The sequence below is a fragment of the Phocoena sinus genome, chromosome 4 (assembly GCF_008692025.1).
Source record: "Phocoena sinus isolate mPhoSin1 chromosome 4, mPhoSin1.pri, whole genome shotgun sequence".
NCBI lineage: Eukaryota > Metazoa > Chordata > Mammalia > Artiodactyla > Phocoenidae > Phocoena > Phocoena sinus.
Window position 1 is genome coordinate 45,873,850 of NC_045766.1, and position 23,961 is coordinate 45,897,810.

Genomic DNA, 23,961 nt, shown 5'->3' on the forward strand with positions numbered 1-23,961 from the left:
GGCCACCCTGTCTGAAATGTAGGCCACTCAGAGGTACACAGCGTTTGCCATTTTCCTTTCCTTACTTCTACCGAAAGGTTGTGGGCCCTAGCCCTAACTTCGGTCCAGTGGCTTAGGGTAAGAGAAAGAGGAGTCGTCATAGTTTGTCCCATTGTCGTCCGTCAAAAGAAAGATAATAGTACAGAAAAACAATAAAATTTCAAAAGACACACATTGATATTGCCGCCGCGAACTTAAACCCGAAACCAACTCAAATTCAGATGGCAGCTTATATAACCTGCCAGAACCAGCCGCCGCGAACTTAAACCCGAAACCAACTCAAATTCAGATGGCAGCTTATATAACCTGCCAGAACCAGATGAAGGGGAGACAAAATTTGTTTCTCCTTCCAGATGGACCACCAGGGCGTCCCCCGGGGCCCGTGGACACCAGCTTTCGGCACGTCTGCCTAGCCAGGAGTCCAATACAGATTCCACAGCAAGCCGGTTCGCACGGCTTTTTCCTAATGGCGGCTAGCAACAAACAAACGACAAACAAACAGACAATTGGGCTCGAGCCTACCTGATACCTCCGACTCCCGATGTTCTTGTGACCCGGGGGCGAGTGGGGATCCCGGACGAGCCCCCAAATGTTAGACCCAAATGGTCTACGAGGGATTCCAACTCGCCCAAGAACCGCCAAGAGTCGAGAGCCGCTGCAACACGCAAGAGGTTTATTAGGAGCCGATGCACCGGGGTTCCCTGAACCTCACGCAGGAGGCCGATGGGGAACCCCTAAAAGCGGAATCACATACTTTTTATAGGTTTATTTACTCATAGGGCGGGTATATTCTCACAATGATTGGGTAAATGTGGTGACTTTTGAATTCATTGGCTTAGGAACTTTTGTCTCACCTTCTGGCCGTGATAGTTGTCTGTTCATTGTGGCGGTTAGGGCGTATACCTGTTACGGGCAACTGGAAAATTACCCGCTGTCTGGCAAGTCCCCGTCAACTGAAAAACTCCAAGAATTGGTTTCGATAGGGAGAAGGAGTGGCGCACGATAGGGAGAAGAATTGGTTTACGGGAACAAGTGAGGGGGTGGAAAGTCCCTAAAGGCCCCACATTCCCCCCCTTTTTTTTTTGTAACTAATTTCAATCATGGAATTTCAGTTTCTTTTTGCGAGTTTTGGTATTGTTGCCTTAGCATTAAAACTTGTACCGTACTAATGCGTTCTCTAATAAAGGCTATCAGGCGATTCAGAATGCATGGTCCAAAAGTTAAGAGCAACAATAAAATAATGAGGGGCCCTAACAAGGTGGAAACTAAAGTAGTAAGCCAGGGAGATTTATCAAACCACGATTGAAACCATCCTTTTTGATTTTTCCTTTCCTGTTGTCTTTTGTCCAGGCGCTCCCTAAGTTTGTCCATAGTTTTGGTAATAGCCCCAGAATGATCAATATAAAAACAGCATTCTTCTTTTAGTGCAGCACATAGTTCGCCCTCCTTAAGGAACAGCAGATCTAATCCCCTCCTGTTTTGCATTACCACCTCTGAAAGCGAGGTGAGGGATTCTTTTAACTGAGTTATGGAACTTTCTGTTTGTTTGTTTGTTTGTTTGTTTTGTGGTAGCGAGCGGGCCTCTCACTGTGTGGCCTCTCCCGCTGCAGAGCACAGGCTCCAGACGCGAAGGCTCAGCAGCTCAGCGGCCATGACCCAGCTGCTCCGTGGCATGTGGGATCTTCCCGGCCCGGGGCATGAACCCGTGTCCCCTGCATCAGCAGGCGGACTCTCAACCACTGCACCACCAGGGAAGCCCGTTATGGAACTTTCTAATGCCCGGAGGTCAACATCTACAGCTTGCCTTAAGGCATCATAATAGTGGGGTTGTTGGATGAGGGCTGTTGTACCCGTTCCTACCCCGGCTGCCATTCCTAGTCCTAGGAGTACAGCCAGGGTGAGTGTTATGGGTTCCCTCTTAAACCTTCCTCTGCCCTCATATTCATCTAGAAAGGATGAATCTGAATGATAAATGAGTCTGGGGACCAGCTGAACTAACACACAAAAATCGGTTGAAGCTTTAAGGACCTCTAAAGAAATGCAGGGGGTCAATCCTGTGTTACATGCCCACCATCCATCCGGAGGAGGGAGGAGATACCCTGAGCCCTGTGGGAGGCTTAAATTGGTACAAAGATGTCGGTGGGACGAGGGGGGCGTTCCTACACATGTACCGTTTCCTAATACTGAGGCCAGGGTCAATTTACTATTTCCTTCTTGTTTCCATCGACATTGATCTGGAGTGTTAACATTATTATAATTAGAATTATATCCTATAGCATCATAATAAGGGGGAGGAGCAGCATAGCAAAGCCAACATGATTTGGTAGCCTCCGGGTTTGTGGCATTTAAAACCTCAAAAGCCGCCTGGACCAATGAGAGCATTCGGTCCCGGGGGGTCTTGGGCTTGATTGTTATTCCTTTTGGCTCAGAAGTTTGGTTTCTTATCTCTGGTAACGCTGTGGGAGGGGCCAAAGGTAGCAAAGAGTACCCTATCTCAGGGTTGTGGCCTATAGGAACTGGAATAGGGGTTTCAATTTTTAGTTTGATGGTCATTAGTAATCCATCATCATATCCTTCTTTATAAAACCTGATTCCCCATGAATGGCCATTTATCCAGTTTTTTATCTTTTTTTCCTAGTTCACTAAAAGAAATCTTAAGGGGATGGCACCATTTAGTACATTCAGGCCTATAAGTTAAGGGGTTGGTTGGGTGTGTATAATTGGCTGTCACCTTAATAAAGTCCCAGCCAGAGGTGGGCTTCCAATAGGTGTCTCCTGTGGTTTCATATCCCCAGCTTTTGTAATAAAAGTTTTCAGTTCCTCCATATTTATAATTAAGGGACCTGTGGCGATGGAACCCGGGGCATATGTAGAAAGCAGGAGCTCTGAGCCCAGTCCTCCGAATCCCGTTTTTGCAACCCTTTCCGGAGGAATCAGCTCTAGTTGATAAAATTTTTGGAACATTATGTTGATCATAATAGTCTTCTAAATCCCAACCGGGAGCCCCTATGGCCAGTTTACAAACATCAGGAAAAAGGTTTGGCCACCAGGTCCATGGGGGAGCGATATTGCTAACAGACCATATTACATCTCCAGTCTGGGAAATTACCTGCCAGGTTAAACGCTGGGGCAGGTGAGGACTAAAATTACTCACAGTCAGTAGGGGTAACAAAGTTAAAGTTATAAATCTGATGATCGCAGAAGCTTGAGCTTGAGCGGGTTGCTGGTCTTTTGGGCTCGCCATTCCGATGTTGCAGATGCTGGTGCGGCCTTCACGTGTGAAGCGTGGATCCACGCAGCGATGCCGTCTACCTTTATAGCCGTGGGGGTGGTGAGCAGGACGATGTATGGTCCTTTCCACCGAGGCTCTAGAGTCTGGGTTCGGTGCCGACGGACGTACACGGAATCTCCGACTTGGAAGGGATGAGCCTCTGCTGGTGTTCCTGGTCGGTAAGCCTCTGCCAGCTGGGACCACACCTCCTTTTGGACCAACTGGAGTCCCAACAGCCTAGCATATAAGTCAGTGTTATTCTGACAGTCAGGACTTAATATTTTCCTTAGCGTAAAAAGAGGAGGTGGGGCCCCGTATAGTATTTCAAATGGAGTAAGATAATAGCGGGAGGGGGTATTTCTAGCCCGGAACAGGGCTAAGGGAAGGAGCACCGTCCAATCTGTACCGCCAGTCTCTATGGACAATTTAGTTAGGGTCTCTTTTAGAGTTCTATTCATTCTCTCTACCTGTCCTGAACTCTGGGGTCTATAGGCACAATGTAATTTCCAATCAGTCCCCAGGTATTTGGCCACACCCTGACTTACCTGGGCGACGAAGGCGGGACCATTATCTGATCCTATTACCTTTGGTGCCCCGAACCGGGGGAAAATTTCTTTTAAGATCTTTTTGGCCACCACAGTAGCTGTCTCCTTCGTCGGGAAAGCTTCTACCCATCCTGAGAAGGTATCTATAAAAACTAGAAGATACCTGTTACCGTACCTTCCAGGGCGTATTTCAGTGAAGTCGACCTCCCAATAGGCTCCTGGGCGGTCTCCTCTGAGCCTTTTTCCGACCTCAAGTTTTCCTTTATGGGAGTTTACCTGTTGGCATGGAATGCACTCTCGTGCAATCTGCTCAGCTAATTTAGTTAGTCCAGGGGTATCATAACCTGTCTTGTGTAGTAGGGACATCATCTTTTTGGTTCCCAAGTGTGTCCATCTGTGAATCTGTTGTAGCATGGATTTTGCTTGTTGAGGAGATAATGTTCCTTTAGTTATGGCTGGGGTACTTGTTCCCCTATCATTTGGTTTCCCAGGACTCTCATCTGATAGTTCTAGTATGATTTCCCATAGAGCCACTTCTCGTGCCACCCTATCTGCCATGTTGTTGCCTCTTGTCACCGGGGTATTGTCCTTCTGGTGTCCGGGGCAATGAATGATGCTGACTTTAGTGGGGAGCATGAGGGCAGCTAGCAGTGCCACTATTTCTTCTTTGTTTTTAATTTCTTTGCCCGCCGAGGTGAGCAACCCTCTTTGTTGGTAAATGGCCCCATGGACATGGGCGGTAGCAAATGCGTACCTACTGTCCGTATAGATGTTTACCTTTTTGTTTTCTGCTAGTTCCAATGCTCTAGTCATGGCGATTAGTTCAGCCCGTTGGGCCGATGTCCCTTGCGGTAATGTGGCTGCCCAGATGACCTCTTTCCCGTCTACCACGGCTGCTCCCGCCCGACGCTTACCTTCCTCTAGGAAACTGCTTCCGTCAGTAAACCAGGTAACGTCGGCGTTGGGGAGGGGCTGATCCATCAAGTCTGGTCTGCTACCGTGTGCTGCAGCCAGTACTTCCTGACAATCATGGATGACGGTAGTGCTTTCCAGGTCAGGGTCGGGTAGCAAGGTGGCCGGGTTGAGTCCTGTGGCTGAGGTAAACTTAATACGATCTGAGTTTAACAGCAGGGCTTGGTAATGAGTCATCCTGGCATTTGTTAGCCATCTGTCGGGTGGCTGGCGAATTACACTTTCTAATGCATGGGGGGCTGTTATCGTTAGGTTCTGCCCCAAAGTCAGTTTGTCAGCATCTTTGACCAAAGCGGCCACCGCGGCGATTATTTTTAAACAGGCGGGCCATCCTGCTGCCACAGGATACAATTTCTTTGATAGGTACGCAACCGGGCGATTCCAGGGGCCCAGTTTCTGAGTTAGTACTCCCTTTGCAATACCTTTATTCTCGGCCACGTACAGATGAAAAGGCTTAGTGATCCTTCCCCCGTTCCTTTTTTTAGGGCATTCTCTTGCCCAATGACCTTTTTCTTTACGGTAGGCACATTGGTCCTTGTCTAATGGCCGCCTTCTATCCGTTGTTCGCCCTTCCTGTCTATTTCTGTCTCTACTGTTTCCTCCTCTGACTACAGTGGCCAGTATCTTACTCAAATGTCTTTCTTGCCTCTTATCTCATCTTACCTCACGAGCCTCTTGTTCCTTCTGCTTTCTTTCTTCTCTTTCTTCTTCTGTCTCCCTCTTATTATATACCTTATCTGCCTCTTTTACTAAGTCCTGAAGGGAGAAACCTTGTAGGCCATCCAGCCTTTGTAACTTCTTTCTAATATCAGGGGCCGCCTGGTCAATAAAGGCCATTGCTATGGTGGCCTTATGTTCCTCAGAGGTTGGATCATAAGGAGTGAATCGTCTAAAAGCCTCCATTAAGCGTTCTAGGAACACGGTTGGCGATTCCTGGGGCCCCTGAGTTACCTCTCTTACCTTAGCCAAATTCGTGGGGCGCCTGGCCGCTCCATGGAGACCCGCCACCAGAGCCTGGCGATACATTTTCAGGTGCTCCTTACCTTCCAGGGTATTAAAGTCCCAATTCGGCCTGACGAGTGGAAAACCGGCATCAATCTCATTAGGCAACTGGGTAGGTTGTCCATTGGCGCCTAACACATTCTTTCTAGCCTCCAGGAGAACCCGTTGCCTCTCCTCAGTTGTGAGGAGAGTCTGGAGGAGCTGTTGACAATCATCCCAGGTGGGTTGGTGGGAGAAGACAAGAGACTCTATTAGAGCAGTAAGAGCCTGTGGGTTTTCAGAGAAAGTAGGGTTATGCATCTTCCAATTATAAAGATCTGCAGAGGAAAAGGGCCAGTATTGAAGGGGCCTATTCCCGTGGTTATCGGGGGGGCCATATTCTCTAAGGGGTAAAGCAGTAGGATCCGGGGAAACAGCCCTCCGGCTTCTGGTGCCCGCCGAGGGACCCCCCCCTTTCCGCCATAACAGGTGGCCCTACTGGTGCGGAGGGTTGTGAAGCTGGGGGTCCTAGGGGCGACATGGGATTTAGGGCCGGAGGATAAGGAGGTGGGGAATCTAGAAGAAGCAAATCAGACTGCAGGTCAGGATATATCGCCTTTGGCGGGTCCGAGGCAGCAGATGACTTTTCCGTGTCTGGGGTTTTCTTCAGGGCCAATATCTCCGATTGTGCTGGAGCGCATGCAGACGTGCCTGTTGAGGAAACAAAGGGCCGGACCCACGGAGGCGGGGAGAGAACTAGATCTTCCCAGACCAAGATATATGGTATCTGGTCTGGGTGTCCGTGGGGTCCTGTGTTAAAGACCCTAGACTTGACTAGCCCAACCTTATCTAACAAAAAAGATCCTTCGGGTGGCCACCCTGTCTGAAATGTAGGCCACTCAGAGGTACACAGCGTTTGCCATTTTCCTTTCCTTACTTCTACCGAAAGGTTGTGGGCCCTAGCCCTAACTTCGGTCCAGTGGCTTAGGGTAAGAGAAAGAGGAGTCGTCATAGTTTGTCCCATTGTCGTCCGTCAAAAGAAAGATAATAGTACAGAAAAACAATAAAATTTCAAAAGACACACATTGATATTGCCGCCGCGAACTTAAACCCGAAACCAACTCAAATTCAGATGGCAGCTTATATAACCTGCCAGAACCAGCCGCCGCGAACTTAAACCCGAAACCAACTCAAATTCAGATGGCAGCTTATATAACCTGCCAGAACAAGCCACCGCGAACTTAAACCCGAAACCAACTCAAATTCAGATGGCAGCTTATATAACCTGCCAGAACCAGATGAAGGGGAGACAAAATTTGTTTCTCCTTCCAGATGGACCACCAGGGCGTCCCCCGGGGCCCGTGGACACCAGCTTTCGGCACGTCTGCCTAGCCAGGAGTCCAATACAGATTCCACAGCAAGCCGGTTCGCACGGCTTTTTCCTAATGGCGGCTAGCAACAAACAAACGACAAACAAACAGACAATTGGGCTCGAGCCTACCTGATACCTCCGACTCCCGATGTTCTTGTGACCCGGGGGCGAGAGGGGATCCCGGACGAGCCCCCAAATGTTAGACCCAAGCGGTCTGCGAGAGATTCCAACTCGCCCAAGAACCGCCAAGAGTCGAGAGCCGCTGCAACACGCAAGAGGTTTATTAGGAGCCGATGCACCGGGGTTCCCTGAACCTCACGCAGGAGGCCGATGGGGAACCCCTAAAAGCGGAATCACATACTTTTTATAGGTTTATTTACTCATAGGGCGGGTATATTCTCACAATGATTGGGTAAATGTGGTGACTTATGAATTCATTGGCTTAGGAACTTTTGTCCCACCTTCTGGCCGTTATAGTTGTCTGTTCATTGTGGCGGTTAGGGCGTATACCTGTTACGGGCAACTGGAAAATTACCCGCTGTCTGGCAAGTCCCCGTCAACTGAAAAACTCCAAGAATTGGTTTCGATAGGGAGAAGGAGTGGCGCACGATAGGGAGAAGAATTGGTTTCGATAGGGAGAAGGAGTGGCGCACGATAGGGAGAAGAATTGGTTTACGGGAACAAGTGAGGGGGTGGAAAGTCCCTAAAGGCCCCACAATTTTGATATATGCTGTTCATTAGGCATAAATGCAGAATTCAAAATTAAGATAGAGAGAAGGAACTTATTCATTTACAGTTAAAATTCCTATGGTAATTAAAATTTTTTAAATTTTGTTTTCATTGGCATTGCTCCAATATTTGCAAAAAGAGTGGCAGACTGGTCCCTCCCATGGGATCTGGGACAATGAAGTGCCACAATCTGCTTTGAAAAGGAGCTGCGTCGCTGGGGTGACGCAGGGGAGAATGTTTGCACACCGGGAAGTGGCTATTTGCATTTCCAGAGGGATACTTCCATGTTACCTGCAAGGACAGTTATTATTGGGAGCCACCCTAGAGATCTGGCTTCCCCCTGTCACCGTCGTAACTTTCTGTTTTCCAAAAATATGTTGATCTCTAAGAAAAAAATTTGTCCAAGAATTCATTTTCCTTCCTGGATGGTAATGATATTCAACAGCAGCAATTTCAGACTAAATAATATTATTTGTCCCGAAGAATTGAGGGGTAAAGTTACTCTGGTGTTAAATCCAGGTCTGACCAATTCTTTTCAGTTCCCTGTTTTAACCATTAAATATATTAAAAAAAAAAAAAAAACTTTTAAGAGAGAAATCTCTTTCTGTTTCATCCTGGTCTCCTTCATAAGCAACTCAAAGTCTCCAGGAAATAAGATTAACGCTTACCTCAAAAGCTCTTTGTATTTGGACAAAGTCGCCCAGGCTGAGTTGGTTTTCAAGCAGGGCTATGCAGGCATGTTCCTCTGCAGTTTCACCTTGTGAAATTCTTTCTGGGTTCTCTGGCCCGGGTTGGGATCCTTCGTTCAACTCGAAGGGTAGCATTCTGGCAACTCATAATGGCTTTACCTCTTTTTAACAGCCGTCAACTCTCTAAGTATTTTTCTTTTTCTTTTTCTTTTCCTTCAACAGGTGCCTTTGAAAAGAAACAACTTAGCAATCGAATTCCAGAATCAAAGTACATTTCAAGGTACTCAATTAGGAGGCAAAAAGTTCAAGCCCCGAGGTAGGGAATGAAAGCTCCCAACCCCCACACTTCCTTAATTCCACAGTTTATTTTCAAAACCCATTGTTGAATTGTTTTAAAACATCCCCTCCTTATACTCTGTTTAACCTGGCTTGATTTAAAAAAGTGTAAAAGCTTCCCCTGTGTTTATAGCAACTGACACAGAATGCAATACTAATACTCATTTTAAATGCATTAGAAAAGCAATTTCTCAAAATCTCTTTGGCTAACCTTGCTTCTATTCACGTTGTGGTTTTAAAGTCCATTTTCTTGTGTGGAGGCGTGAGGTAACACAGCTGCAAGGTTTCCGCCCCAGTGAAGCCCTTGCCTCTGAAGGCCACCTTCCCAGCAATGTGGCCTCGTTTGTTTCATCCCTCCCTGCTGCCTTTGTGTGCTTCCTGGCAAGCAACATAAAGCCCTTCACCTCCCCAACTAATGAATGACCTGAAGGTTAGAATATACAATGTAAACATTGAGGCTTTTTTAAAGGGCAATTCAGCCACTCATTTTTTATTAAATTTCAGCCCTGCATTATTTAATGACAACTTTTATAAATACATTTTCTATGAAGCCTGTTACGTATTATGAAACAAGATGATTAGCCAAAGAAAAGAGCAATGAATTTAGGAATGTTACATTTTCCATATAAAAAAATGTTTCATTCTTATTTAATAAGAATCCATTCCTATATTCTCTTTGTCTTAGTTTCTATGTATATAAAATGGGGATGGTTTAGCATAGGCTTCCAATTCATTGAAAGTACGTGGGGGGGGGGAACACAGCATAACGTAATATGATAAACCTTATGATAAAACTACTTACAGTACCATCACTGGTTCAGCTAATATTAATGAAAAGGAAGGAAAAAGGAGAAAGTTAATATTTTGTTTTAGTGTTTACCATATGCCGGGCACTAACTACACTAAGCACTTTGTAATTCCTTATCTTGTTAAAGCTTCACAATAACCCTGCAAGGCAGACAAGATCACTCTTCCCACTTTACAGATGAAGAAGCAACATAAAGGCCAAAGGCCATGCAGTCAGTAAGGTGTGGAAAATGACAGAGTGGCTCTGCCTCCGGAGCCTGCCCTTTAGATGGAGGCCATCTCTGCACTTTATTTTCATCTCTGTAAAACTGAAAAGTTGTCACTAGATATTCTCTAAGTTCTTTTTCCTACAATTTCATTCAATGAGCTAGTGTTCACAGGCACGTGGTGGTACAAAGCACACTCCCTACAACACGGAGATGCAAGTATCCCAAAGCTTTCCTGGACCAGTTTTGGAAAAAAAAAAAGAAATATCATTCATGCAGCCATTAATTTATCAATTTCTCTGTCCATCATTCATTCCAAAATCCATTTACGAAGGACCTGGTGCCTACCGGTGAGGGGTTTACAGTCTTATAGGAGCTGTTACCTGTCTAGTTCATCTTTCACGCCAATCCCAACCTCTTGCTGTCTATAGTGCTGTGTTGAGAAGAATCGTGAAGTTATACGTAGGCTCAGAGGAAAAGAGTGGCATTATAAATTACAGATGTGTATCATGGGGACAGAAGGGCTGAGGGAAGCATATTTACCACACATTTGCCTTTCCTGGTTTAGCCCTTCATGTAAATTAGAAAAACAACTTTAAGCCCTAATATGATAAATTTCCCTAAATCATCTCACATAGGGATAAAATTTGTCTTCTTACCATCCTAATTAGTAAATTAATAATAGTTTAGTTCAGCCACATCAGTCCTATAAATGTCTATAAAATGTTTTATGGTGATATGTTGAGGAGTTGGGCTTAAATAACAGACACTAAAGAGGGAAGGAAGAGGAAACAGAAAAAGTATTCTGTGAAGCTGCACAGGGAGAGGTAGGCATCCCACTGGATGATGATGCAAAATTCTCTAATTATTCTAAGACAGTCAAACTGCCTGGACTACTTAGTTTTCATAAAGATGCAGCTCTAAATGTTTTCATTAGTCAAAACAGGGGAGTATAATGAACAGCTAACAAATTACTGTGGAAGTTAATTAACTGACACAGTTTTCTTTCGGTAAAATTGTGGCATTAGAAATCATTCTTGATCATAAAATCTTCGATGGCTTTCACCTTCTTTGTAACTGTGTGGTTAATTTTCAGGTTAAATTTCCACTGCTGTGAAAAGTCCACAACTAGCCTCTTGCCGATACTGAAATTTTCCTTCTTGCCTGCCATGAATCAATTATGAGTTTGTGAAAATCTGCCACATGCCCAGTGCCATCCTAGGCTCTGTGGGGAACGGTGCACTGATGAAGACAGTCTGTGCTCTCAAAAAGTGGAAGGTTCAGGACTTCCCTCGTGGCACAGTGGTTAAGAATCAGCCTGCCAATGCAGGGAACACGGGTTCAAGCCCTGGTCCGGGAAGATCCCACATGCTGCGGAGCAACTAAACCCGTGCGCCACAACTACTGAAGCCACGTGCCACAACTACTGAAGCCCACACGCCTAGAGCCCGTGCTCCACAACAAGAGAAGCCACCACAATGAGAAGCCTGTGTGCCACAACAAAGAGTAGCCCCCTCTCGAGGCAACTAGAGAAAGCCCGCACACAGCAATGAAGACCCAACACCGCCAAAAATAAATGACTAAATAAATAAGTAAATAAAATTTTTTTTTTTAAGTGTAAGGTTCAGTCTGGAGAGAAAGCTGACTGACTGACGGACACTTGCTCTCTTCTCCGGTAGGGACCAGCCAACAGCTTCTAGCATAGTGGAGCACTCAGCACCCAAGAGGACAATGCAAGCAGATACATCCACTAGCTTTTGCTTTTCTTGGAACCTTGGGACTGAATCATTCTCCCCCACTGAACAGACACTTCCATACGTGTCCTTGTCACAACTTCCAGTCCACCCCCAAATCCCTGCGCTCTTCCTCCCCCGAAATTCATCCGCACCAACACAAATGCAGGCCCTGTCTTTCCTCTTAATTTCCCTTCCCTTTTGTTCGTCCTGTCACCCCGGACCTGTTCTTACTAACATTCTTCATCTTTGCCTAGAATTCTCCCACTACCTCCTTCCTATAATAAAAAGCCGCTTCCCCTTATAAACCCCATTTCCCACCAAACCATTTCAAGCTGAAGCTCCTCCTTGGCCCAGGCTCCGTCCCTCAGGGTCAGTGGACAGGTGTCCTCTCACGGTCTCTTCGCTTCTTGAACCCACACCTTCCCAACGTGGTCCCAGTGGCCAAACACCCCTACAGCCCTCCCCCTTCAGCCCTCAGCTCACTTTAAACATCACCTGCTCCCAGAGCCTGAAAGCACCAGCCCAGCCTTTGGCACCTTTATTTTTTATTTTTTAATAGATCTTTATTGGAGTATAACTGCTTCGCAATACCGTGTTAGTTTCTGTTGCACAACAAAGCGAATCACCCATACCCGCATACCGTACCTCCCTCTTGAGCCTCCCTCCCACCCTCCCTGTCCCACCTTTCTGGGTGGTCACAAAGCACGGAGCTGATCTCCCTCTGCTATGCAGCTGCTTCCCACCAGCCAATTATTTTACATTCCGTCGTGTACCTTTTAAGCCCTCAATAAATACTAGTTTCTTTCCTTCCTTGTTCCGGATCCTCCTGGTTCAAATTAATTCCTCCTTCCACTCTGCAACCACAGCATCATGTTTACACTTTCACTACAGCAGTTTTTCTTTCTGCCTTGCAATATAATTAGTTGCCTTTGTATCTATCTCTCTCCCACAACATTAACTCCCTGAGAACAAGGATGGTACCTCACAAACGCCCATAGCCCTACATTGCCCAACGCAGAACTTTGTATAAACTACACAGTGGTATGGTCATGTGTATTCATTTGTAAAATAGGATGGGCTGAAAGCGAAATTCTCCTATAGTTTTGAGTTTTCAGTGCCGGGTCCTGGGAATGGGTGGCACTGAGTCCGAAATGGAGGCAGAATTCCACAAAAAAAAATTAATGAGGGAAACAAAGTTTGAGGTTGTATCTTCAAGGCTCTTAGAATAAACTGTTCAAGCACTTTTGAAACAAAGCATTTGTTTTTTTTAATTTTTATTTATTTTTTGGCTGTGTTGGATCTTCATTGCTGCATGCAGGCTTTCTCTAGTTGCGGCGAGCGGGGGCTACTCTTCGTTGCGGTGCGCGGGCTTCTCATTGCAGTGGGTTCTCTTGTGGAGCACAGGCTCTAGGGATGCAGGCTTCAGTAGTGGCCCATGGGCTCAGTAGTTGTGGCTCATGGGCTCTAAAGCACAGACTCAGTAGTTGTGGCGTACGGGCTTAGCTGCTCCGCGGCATGTGGGATCTTCCCGGACCAGGGCTCGAACTCATGTCCCCTGTATCAGCAGGCAGATTCTCAACCACTGCGCCACGAGGGAAGCCCAAGCATTTATTTTTATACACAAAATTTCTACGTAAGATGCTCCCGTGTTGAGGCCCTACTCTGTCCCAGGCATTGCTTTAGACACCAGAAAAGCAAAAATGAATTAGACACAGCTCTGTGCTCACTGTTGCTCAGAGACATATAACAGTAAACACTGGTTTTAAGTTAATTTTACCTTTGGACAAAGCAGGTCCCCTGTTAACTCTTAGGCAACAAAATATTTCCTTTTTTTGATCTGCTGAACAATGTCTAAAGTAAGAAAACTATATTTTTATAACAGCATTTCTCAGGCTGTTCAAGTATTTAAACACTGAGAATTCATGAAATAATGATATCCTGAAATAACTAAATGTATCATTTTGCAATAAATTGCAAATTGTTATATGTCAAGTTCTAGTCTAAGCAAGCAGTTGTAGACAAATTTTAAAATATATGGAAGTGGGGCTTCCCTGGTGGCGCAGTGGTTGAGAGTCCGCCTGCCGATGCAGAGGACACAGGTTCGTGCCCCGGTCTGGGAAGATCCCACATGCCGCGGAGCGGCTGGGCCCGTGAGCCATGGCTGCTGAGCCTGCGGGTCCGGAGCCTGTGCTCCGCAACAGGAGAGGCCACAACAGTGAGAGGCCCGCGTACCGCAATAAATAAATAAATAAATAAAATATATGGAAGTGGAAGGTAAAATTAGGAAAATCCCAATTTTTGACTTAAGCATTCCTACTCATTTGAAAAAAGCAACTGCGATTTTTATATTATCAGTAGATACTTAGGATCCACTGAACTGAATATTGAGAATAAGTGCTTAAAAATATTCTCAAATTCAATCTTTTTTACGCAAATTCTGATAGGCCTTCCCAACAGTTAATCACTTTTTGAGCCCTCTTTGCTTTAACATAAAAATCCTTGTCTTTGAAATCCAGTGTCCACGTTCAAAGTCCCACATGGGCTTGTTGTTGGTCAGCAGGATTTCCACGAGGGAGCCACTTTCTGGGCAATTACTCTGAACTACCAAATTCCTTTATGTTTCCGATCTAAGAGGACACTGCATTTTATTCCATTTGGAGATTGAGAACAGTTTGTCAAAGTCACCTTGATATTGAACACTTGCATCCATGTATAGAACCACTAAAAAGTAGTCACAAAATCATTGCATGAAAGGAGTCACTGAAAATCCAGTAAACATTTATTGATTTCTTCCTTGAAGAAAGAAGGAAAGCAGGTAGGTGGGAAATTAACAATTATTGAGTCCCTAGTATCTGCTAAACACTGTGTTAGGCACTTTCACAAATGTAATTTTATTAAGCCTCATGATATCGCTGCAAGACACCTGATATCTTCCCAATTTTGTTTTACTGATGAGGGTACCAAACAAGATTAAGTATCTTGCCCAACTTCACACAAACTTGCAAATTATATAATATAATAATATCATAGTATGGTCTCTGCTAAGACTTGACACATTTTTTCATTTAATTCTCTTTGAAACTCTATGATGTGGGCACCATTATGGTCACCATTTTACAGATGAAGAAACTGAGGCTTAGATGGATCACCCAGCAAAGCTGTAATTCAAAACTCAAATCCTTCTATGTACTCCACGGTGTAGAACCCTGTAAAGAGTAATCTGCTAGACGCCATAGTAAATTCTAATCCAGTTTGGGAGCTGAGATGTGTGAAAAGTGGGGAAACGAGAAAGCATATATTTGGTAATAAAGTCAAACGAACTTAAGAAGTTGGACTCAGCACACCGGGCTTAAGTCTTAATTCTCTCACTTTCAATCCTTTATTTCTTGGGCAAGCTGAATCATTTCTCAAAACGAAGACAGTAATATTGTTTATTTCAGAATAGTTTTAAGGTTAAAATGAGATAATATGATGAAAGCTGTATGTAAATTGTAAAACTTTATGCACATGAATTAGCATTAATGTTAGTACACAGTCAGAGAAAGGGAAATTCCCTGCAAACTCAGAAAGATTGGGTAGGAGTTCACAGAGAGATTGGAATATTGTAATTGTAAAACAGAATGAAGCAAAATCATCCATGTCATGACATTTTCTATTGAAGCTGAGATTCTATAACCATCTTCATTGCTCCTAGGAAGTTCTTACATCTAAATCCATCCCAGAGAGATCAAAGCCATATCAATATATTCAAGGTTAGTTATTAAAAACAATGCTTATTGTGTGTGTGTGTGTGTGTGTTATACTTAACACTTTGAAAAAACATTTTCTGCCTTAGAATTAGTTAGAGATAATGGCAGCTACAGAAGTCTCCTCTAATGGATCTGGTCTGCTTGGCACTGAACCTACTTTTTTTTTTTTTTTTTTTTTTTTTTTTTTTTGTGGTACGCAGGCCTCTCACTGTTGTGGCCTCTCCCGTTGCGGAGCATGGGCTCCAGACGCGCAAGCTCAGCGGCCATGGCTCACGGGCCCAGCCGCTCCGCGGCATGTGGGATCCTCCCGGACCGGGGCACGAACCCATGTCCCCTGCATCGGCAGGCAGACTCTCAACCACTGCACCACCAGGGAAGCCCTGAACCTACTTTTAATAACAACAGAAATAGCTCTTCAGCATCACCAAAACAGTGTTACCACTATCCGTCATAACATGAGCGTCTTACTCTTCAAGTGCCCAAATCCCCAGAATCAGATGTTTTGTTTATAAAACTCTGTTTTAGAAGGAAAGTACTCTCTAGATGGCTTAGCCTCAAGGGAGGATACATGCATGTAAACATATACATATGCATATGCATATAGGAGAAGAAAGACAGAGGGGGAGGAGCCACGTAAGAGTGTAAGATTGGGAGCTTCTAGACAAGTTGTCTCAAAGCAAGGGAGGGTCATAGGCAGCCACAGCACTGGTCACTACCTGGGGTGGCAGAGGTGTAATTGAGAGAGAAAAATATCTCCAGAAGAGATAAAATGTAAGGGAACAAGAGCTCTAAGGTCAGAGTCAGGAGACCTGGATCTTAATGTAGTCCTACCATGTCCATGTAACACTGGACATTTACCTTTAGGCTTCAGTTTCCTCGGTCGTAAGTGGAGATAATAATTCCTACAAACCCACTTCAAAGACTCGCTTTAAGGCTCCAAGAAGATCATGTATGTGAAAACATTTGCCAACCAGAAAGAGCTATGTAAATATTTATTTGTTGGTTGATACATTCATTCATTTTATAATACTTTTATGTCACTTAACATGTGTAGGGCATCATCGTCATGATAGCAATGCTTATCAGTCATGGGTCTTAACAGTAAAGGGCTTAAAGTCTAAAAAATGAATCATGTAGGTAAAATAAATGTTATAGATGAAGTACTACGTGGATTTGGTTAAGAAAGAGATTGCTTAAATATATTTGAGGGGGCATTGTGAATGGAGCAAAGATGGCTTTGGAAGAGGTGGCACTGGAGTTGCTGTTATGGCTTGCTTTATGTATCCCTGAAATTCGTATGTTGAAGTCCTAAGCCCTGATACCTCAGCATGTGACTTTATACGTTACAGGGTCATTGCAGAGCCAATTAGTTAAATTAAGATGAGGTCATATTGGAGTAAGGTTGGCCGCTAAGCCAGTATGACTGGTATTCTTATAAAAAGAGGAAATTTGTACATAAACACACACACACACACACACACACACACACACACACACACACAGTACCACGTGAAGATTAGAGTTACTCTGCTACCAGCCAAGGAAATACTAGAAGCTAGAAGGGAGGGCTGGAACAGATCTTTCCTTAGTGCTTGCAGAGGGAGCATGCCTGCTGTCACCTTGATTTCAGACTTCCAGCCTCCAGAACTGTGAGATAATAAATTTCTGTTGTTTAATGAAGCCACTCGGTCTGTGGTACTGTGTTATGGCAGCCCTTGGAAATTACTACGATTGTTTATATAGTAATACAAGAAAAACTGTTTATGTATAGAAATGTATGTTATTAATATATTTATTATTTTTATTATTAAGCTGATAAAAATGTAAATATAATCATTGTAATACAATAATATGCTATTATTATATAATTATATTGATATAATATACTATTATAATATTATGTAATAATAAGCACCTAGCACAGTGCTTGGTACATAGTAGGCACAAAATATTGATAAATACTTATTGAGTTAATTTTTTTATATTTATTTATTCATTTATTTGGCTGTGCTAGGTCTTAGTTGCGGCATGCGGGATCTAGTTCCCTGACCCGGGATCAAACCTGGGCCCCCTGCATTGGGAGCATGGAGTCTTAACCACTGGACCACCAGGGAAGTCCCCGAATGAATGTTTTAATAAATAAAAAGGAGATCGCAGAAAGAGGAATGGATTGGCAACAAACATATATTTTTTATCTGTTTCATACTTTCTTTTCCCCCCCTGGACCAATCCTTTACTTATCACACACAAGAAAAATCAGAAAAATCCACACTCCTATGAAAAATGCTGCCATTTCACCTTTGTTTACTCTAAGAAATTCTGTCTAGGAAGGCAAAGAAATAGAAAAAGTCAAAACTTGTAAAAATCAAAGTTCTGAGACAAACTGCACTTTAAAAGATTGAAAGCTATGATCCCCAGAGAGAACACTGCCACAACAATATTTCTCACAGAACATAATGCTCCCAGACACGGGGCTCTGATGAAAGCCCTGAAGACCACAGGCCTCTATTTTTCTGCAGCAGAAACAGCAACGGTCAAATTAATATCAGAAATACACTCCTAAATCAATTGTTGTACGTGTACCCATAGAGAAGGCATCTTGGAAAATGCAGATGGAATGTTTGCAATCATTGCTTAGACCAAATGCTGTCAGAGAAAATGGATCTTAAATTTACTCAACACATTTTGGTTTTATTATTTTCACAATTAATTCTTGACAATGTCTGAAAAAACATGAGGCCCCTAAAGGCAAGCTTTAAAAATGCACTCTGGAATGGGACAGCGAGCTAGGCATGTTCAGAGCAGATGGCAGGAGGTTTGATTACTCTGTTCATGTCCTCTACAGATGTGTGTGTGTGTAGGGGGCCAGTTAGCTCAGGAAAAAGCTTATCTACCTGTTGGGAAAATACAGCAGTGGTAATGGTCAGGAACACAAATTTACCAAGTGGGATGCTAAATTTAGGGAAGTGAGTCAGATTTTCAACTAAGGAGAAAAATGATACAAATCTATGATCATAACCAGCTGCACGACCTTGAGAAAGTTACTCAACTTCTCTGGTTTCAGAATCTTCATCTGTAAAATTAAAAGATTAAATCATATGATCTTTAAGTTCTCTTCCAGTACCTAATTTTAAGAAAGAGGGGAGGGGAAAGCATAAGAGCCCTGTGAGCTCTGCAGGAAAAGAAAATATTCCATGTACTAGGTAATATTATTGCATTTGTACCCACAGTACCCAGGACATGTCTTTTGACGTCATAAATACTTTTTTGATGATAAATTAAATTATCATATGGACCAACTAACGGACCTGTCAGTCAAGCATTTGCCCACCTGCCACACTCTGAGCCCAGCACTACCTGCTTCTCTCATTGGATTAGCAGTGGAGATTTCAGCAGTTGATTATGGCAAATGGATTCTGTCAAAAGAATACAGTTCAAATGGATTTGTTTATTCACACATTTATTTCCCCAGACACTGATTGGTAGTGTGGGCCACGCATAGTGTTATGCACTGGTGCTATAAAGTGACAAAGAAAGACTGGCTCCTACTCTCATGAAGCTTACAATCTAGTAGGGTAAGAGGTGGATTCAAGGAAGAACATACAGGGGCTCCTAATCCAGAGTTGGAAAGATGGTGAAAGGAAGATGCATTGAAAACAAAGTCATAGTTATGATAACTCCCAAATGATGAGTAGGTATTAGCCATATAAAGAATAGGATGAAGGGGGTTTAAATAGAAGAAACAATATGTGCAAAGGTCTGGAGGTGACTGAGTTCATGGTGGATTCCTGGGGATAAAAATAATTTAGTTTGGATGGCTCATACAGCATAGGGAAGGAGGGCTGGGGGAAGGGGTGGGAGTCTGGCTGGAGAAGTGAGCTGGGCTAGATCATGACAGCTGTGCTGGGGAGCCAGGTGGTCATGCTGAGGGCAGTGAAGCTATGGAAAATTTAAGCAGAGGATGTAACATGATGAGATGTGCATTCATGGAAGATCACTGATGCCCAGTGGTTCTCATCTAGGTAATTTTTAAGTGATCTAGGCAGCTTTAAAAAAATTCAATGCCCAGTTCCACTTCAGAACAATTATTTAAAATCTCTGGAGGTGGGGAGCTTCCCTGGTGGCACAGTGGTTAAGAATCCACCTGCCAATACAGGGGACGTGGGTTCGAGCTCTGGTCTGGGAAGATCCCACATGCCATAGGGCAACTAAGCCCATGCACCACAACTACTGAGCCTGTGCTCTAGAGCCCGCAAGCCACAACTACTGAAGCCGGCACGCCTAGAGCCCATGCTCCGCAACAAAAGAAGCCACTGTAATGAGAAGCCCTCACACTACAGCGAAGACCCAACCCAGCCAAAAATAAATTTATTAAAAAAATTAAATCTCTGGAGGTGGAATCCAGGCACCAGTAATTTTTCGAGTTCCTCAGATGATTCCATTGTACAACTAAAATTCAGAACTACTGGGTCAAAAAGAGGCAGGGGCTTCCCTGGTGGCGCTCTGGTTGAGAGTCCGCCTGACGATGCAGGGGACACGGGTTCGTGCCCCGGTCCGGGAAGATCCCACATGCCGCGGAGCGGCTGGGCCCGTGAGCCATGGCCGCTGAGCCTGTGCATCCGGAGCCTGTTGCTCCGCAACGGGAGAAGCCACAACAGTGAGAGGCCCGCATACCACACACACAAAAAAAAGAGTCAGGATCAACTAGGAGACAATTGAAGTAATAAAGCTGACAGCTGATGATGGTTTTTATTTATCCCAGAAAAGTATCAGAAATACAAGAGAGAGTATTTGATAAGTGTGGAGGAGAGAAAAATCCAGAATAAGCCTCAGCACAATTCTGAAACCTCTTATTGTATGGTTTAGATTTCAGAAATCATTTTAATAGTTGAAATATTTTAAAAAATAATTAAATAAGATGGGGGAAAAAATGAAAATTGAACACAAATAGAAACAAGTGTACCCAGCCAAATGCATAACATAAACACAAGGAAAGAAAAAACAAAACCAGTCCAGAGAATGCTTGAGCATAGGACCTTGATTATATAACCTCAATTTAAGGACAAAAAGAACTACAAAGAATCTTGAACTCTAATAGTTTTCTTGATTGCAGTGACATTTTGAAACTATTCTGAAACATTTTGTGTGTATTACAGGGTTGCACAAATAAATGAACATTGATTTTGTTAGGAATCAGGGTTTTCACTGTAGCAGAAGGGAGATACAAATACGGAATGGGAAGAGACGAGAAGAACTCTATGCTGTTGCGTTGGAATTAGAAGATATCAGTATAAACTAATTTCTCACTCTCTCTCTCTCTCTCTCTCTCTCTCTCACACACACACACACACACACACACACACTTATTTCCTAGCTCTGACTGCTGAGAGAACTCCAATGCAATAAGCACATTTAGCCCAGGTCTTCATTTCTAAATATGATTCTCCTTGGAGAACTAAATGATTCCAAAACCAGGGCAGGAGTAGTACACGATAAACCTTGGATATCTTGTTTGCTAGAAAGTAAAAAAAAAAAAAAAAAGCTTTAAAAATGATAGACACATCAAAAAGAAATCAGTGAAGGCAAAAAGGGACTCACACTGGCTAAACTGGAGTCAATTTGAGCAACAAAATGAATAATGACAGGAATGGGTAACACAATGAACTTTTAAGAAGGGTCCATGATTCTATACTGATACAAATAAATATATATATATATATTTGTATCTGTATACAAATATGCTTTCCACTTTCTTCCCCCCTCTCTCTCTCTCTCTCTCTCTCTCTCTCTATATATATATATATATATATAGAGAGAGAGAGAGAGAGAGAGAGAGAGAGAGAGAGAGGAAGAAAGTGGAAAGAAGGAAACAAGGAAGGAAGGAAGGGAGGGAGGAAGGGAGGAAGGAAAGGGTGGAAGGAAGGAAGTGGACAGGTAGAGAATAAAAAGAGGTAAAATGATAGGGTTAGAAAATCACTATTTCACAACCAACTTTAGTAATAATTGATTCAGGAAAAGATCATCAATTGATTAAAGTTTCTTAAAAAATAAAATATTTACACAATTTCAAAGTATCTTCCCCACAGATTACTTATATTACAGAAGCAAAAGGGGTACCTTGCAGTGGAGTAAGTTATTGGAGTTAACATCGCCAATAATGGGACAGACTGACATCATGTGCATCTGGATGTGATGTGCTGAGAAGGACCCAGCATCACTTCCACAGTATCCCTGCCAAACCCCAAACTGAATCTATTCATGAGTAAACAGACACATCCAAATAGATAGAATTCCATAAGACATCCAACCATCCTCTTCCCAAAATGTCAATGTCATGAAATGATAAAGAATCATTGAAACTGAAAACACAAGGCAACTACATGCAACTCATAATCCCAGATTGGCTTCTTGAATTGGGGTTGAGTGAAGGGAGGGAAGAGCATTGGGAGGAAAGGCAACATTTAAATATGGACTGTATATTAGAAAATAGTATTGAATCAATATGAAATTTTCCAAATTTGATAATTGCCCCGTGGTTATATAAGAGAATGTATTTGTTCTTAGAGATAAATGGCAATGTATTTAGGATAAGGGTCATGATGCCTGTAATGTCTGCAACTGGCTCAACAATAATGATCATATATAACAACTCTAAATACACACTTACACACATCGATGTATATTATTGTACTCTTCTTACAGCTCTGTAGCTTTAAATTTTTTTCAAGATAAAAGTACAAACTTCAGGATTTGAGCTTCAGAAGGGGAAGCACCCACTGTCACCCAGCTGACTGTGTGAGGACATCCTCACTTACGGAAGCCAGTGGCTTTGGGGTCACTTTGGCTTTTACAGCTGGGAGTCACCCAGTACCCCTCCTCCCACCCAGGTGCCCAAGACCGTGTCTATTCTCCAGCACAGCCTGCATCTCATAGTACTGAAGACACTATGAGAATACCGTGTTAGGAAAATAAATACAAGTACCTAAATATCAATACTCCACAAAGAGAGCTACCCAAACACTACCATTAGGCAATGCAGGTCAGGCTATTTGGGTCATAAAAACCAAACTCACTTACATAGTCAAGTAATGGGGGTTTGTTATATAGTGTGATTAAAAAGAGGAAGAGAGGGATACACTGGGCACTCCTGGAGAAGTAACGAATTACAGGCGTACCTTGTTTTATTGTGCTTCACAAATACAGCATGTTTTACAAAATGAAGGTTTGTGGACACCACAGTTAGCTGGTTCCCAGAAACCTAAGTCCAGCAAGTCTAAAACTGTGCTTATTGCTTTTAACCTTGTGTATTCTCCAGTATTTTCTAACAAGACAAATGTTATCATCTTCCTAATTGTTTGTAACTATTAGGAATGTACTAGCTTGCAAGTAGCAACAGGAATTGTTTTTTTTTTTTTGTTTTAATGTAGCTAGAAATCTAGAAAAAGGCAGTTGGTTAAGTGACTCCAGTATGAACTTCCTGAGGATGAAGGGAAGAGGGAACACGCTTCCTATTTTATCATGTAAAAACAAAGGCCTTTCCAGAGCCCCAAACAGTCTTCCCCTTATGGTTTCATTTGCCAGAATCGTGTCATTTGTCATGTGGTCATTTCTGCCTATGAGGCAGTCTGGGAAATGCAGGCTATCTTGCCTGGTGTTGGATACAATGTTCTGTATGAAAACAGGGTTTTGTTACCAAGGAAGAGACAGGGAAGGGATGCTGGGTAGGAAACGCGAACTGCTTGCAAGATGGCTAGAAAAAAATTAATGGCTGTTTCAGTAGGTTTTCAAGTGAATCGCCCTTGCCATATTAACTCCAGGACTTATAAGGAGTTTATGTATACTGGACCTAAGAAAAATGAGAGTCTGACTAAGGACTGCCACAATTCAAGCACCTGTACTTCCCTGTTGCAAATGACTTTGGAGAAATGAATAACCAGTACTATGAGAGGCAGGCTGTGCTGGAGAATGGACACGGTCTTGGGCACCTGGTTGGGAGGAGGGATGCTGGGTGATTTCTAGCTGTAAAAGCCAAAGTGGCAACCCTGTGTCGAGCAATTTTTCCAATAGCATTTGCTTACTTTGTGTCTTTGTGTAATTTTTGTAATATTTCAAACTTTTTCATTATTAATTTGTTATGGTCACCTGTGATCAGTGATCTTTTTGCAACGTTACTGTTGCAAAAAGATTACAACTCACTAAAGGCTCAGATGACAGCATTTTTTAGCAAAAAAGTATTTTTTAATTAAGGCATGTACTTTTTTTTTAGACATAATGCTATCACACACTTACTAGACTACAGTATAGTGTAGACATAACTTGTATATGCAACGGGAAACCAAAAAATTTTTGTGACTTGCTTTATTGTGGCGATCTGGAACTGAACCCTCAACACCTCCGAGGTATGCCTTCACAGTAGTGCCGAGTCTGATGCAGTACTGGAAGGTTATTCTGGAACAAAACCAAGTCTGGGAATTGGATTATCTTATCTCAATAGCAGTCAATTGAATTTTCACCTAAATGTAACTCGAG

The 23,961-nt window shown here is 43.3% G+C and overlaps 1 protein-coding gene across 1 annotated transcript in view; it reads right to left on the reverse strand.

Annotated features, from left to right (window-relative positions):
- WDR49 (WD repeat domain 49) overlaps nucleotides 1-8,746 on the reverse strand; it is a 130,837-nt gene extending 122,091 nt beyond the window's left edge. Inside the window, 2 exon segments of the mRNA XM_032631051.1 lie at nucleotides 8,578-8,721; nucleotides 8,723-8,746. Coding sequence (XP_032486942.1) covers nucleotides 8,578-8,721; nucleotides 8,723-8,746 — 168 coding nt within the window.
- Between the last annotated feature and the right edge of the window lie 15,215 nt (nucleotides 8,747-23,961).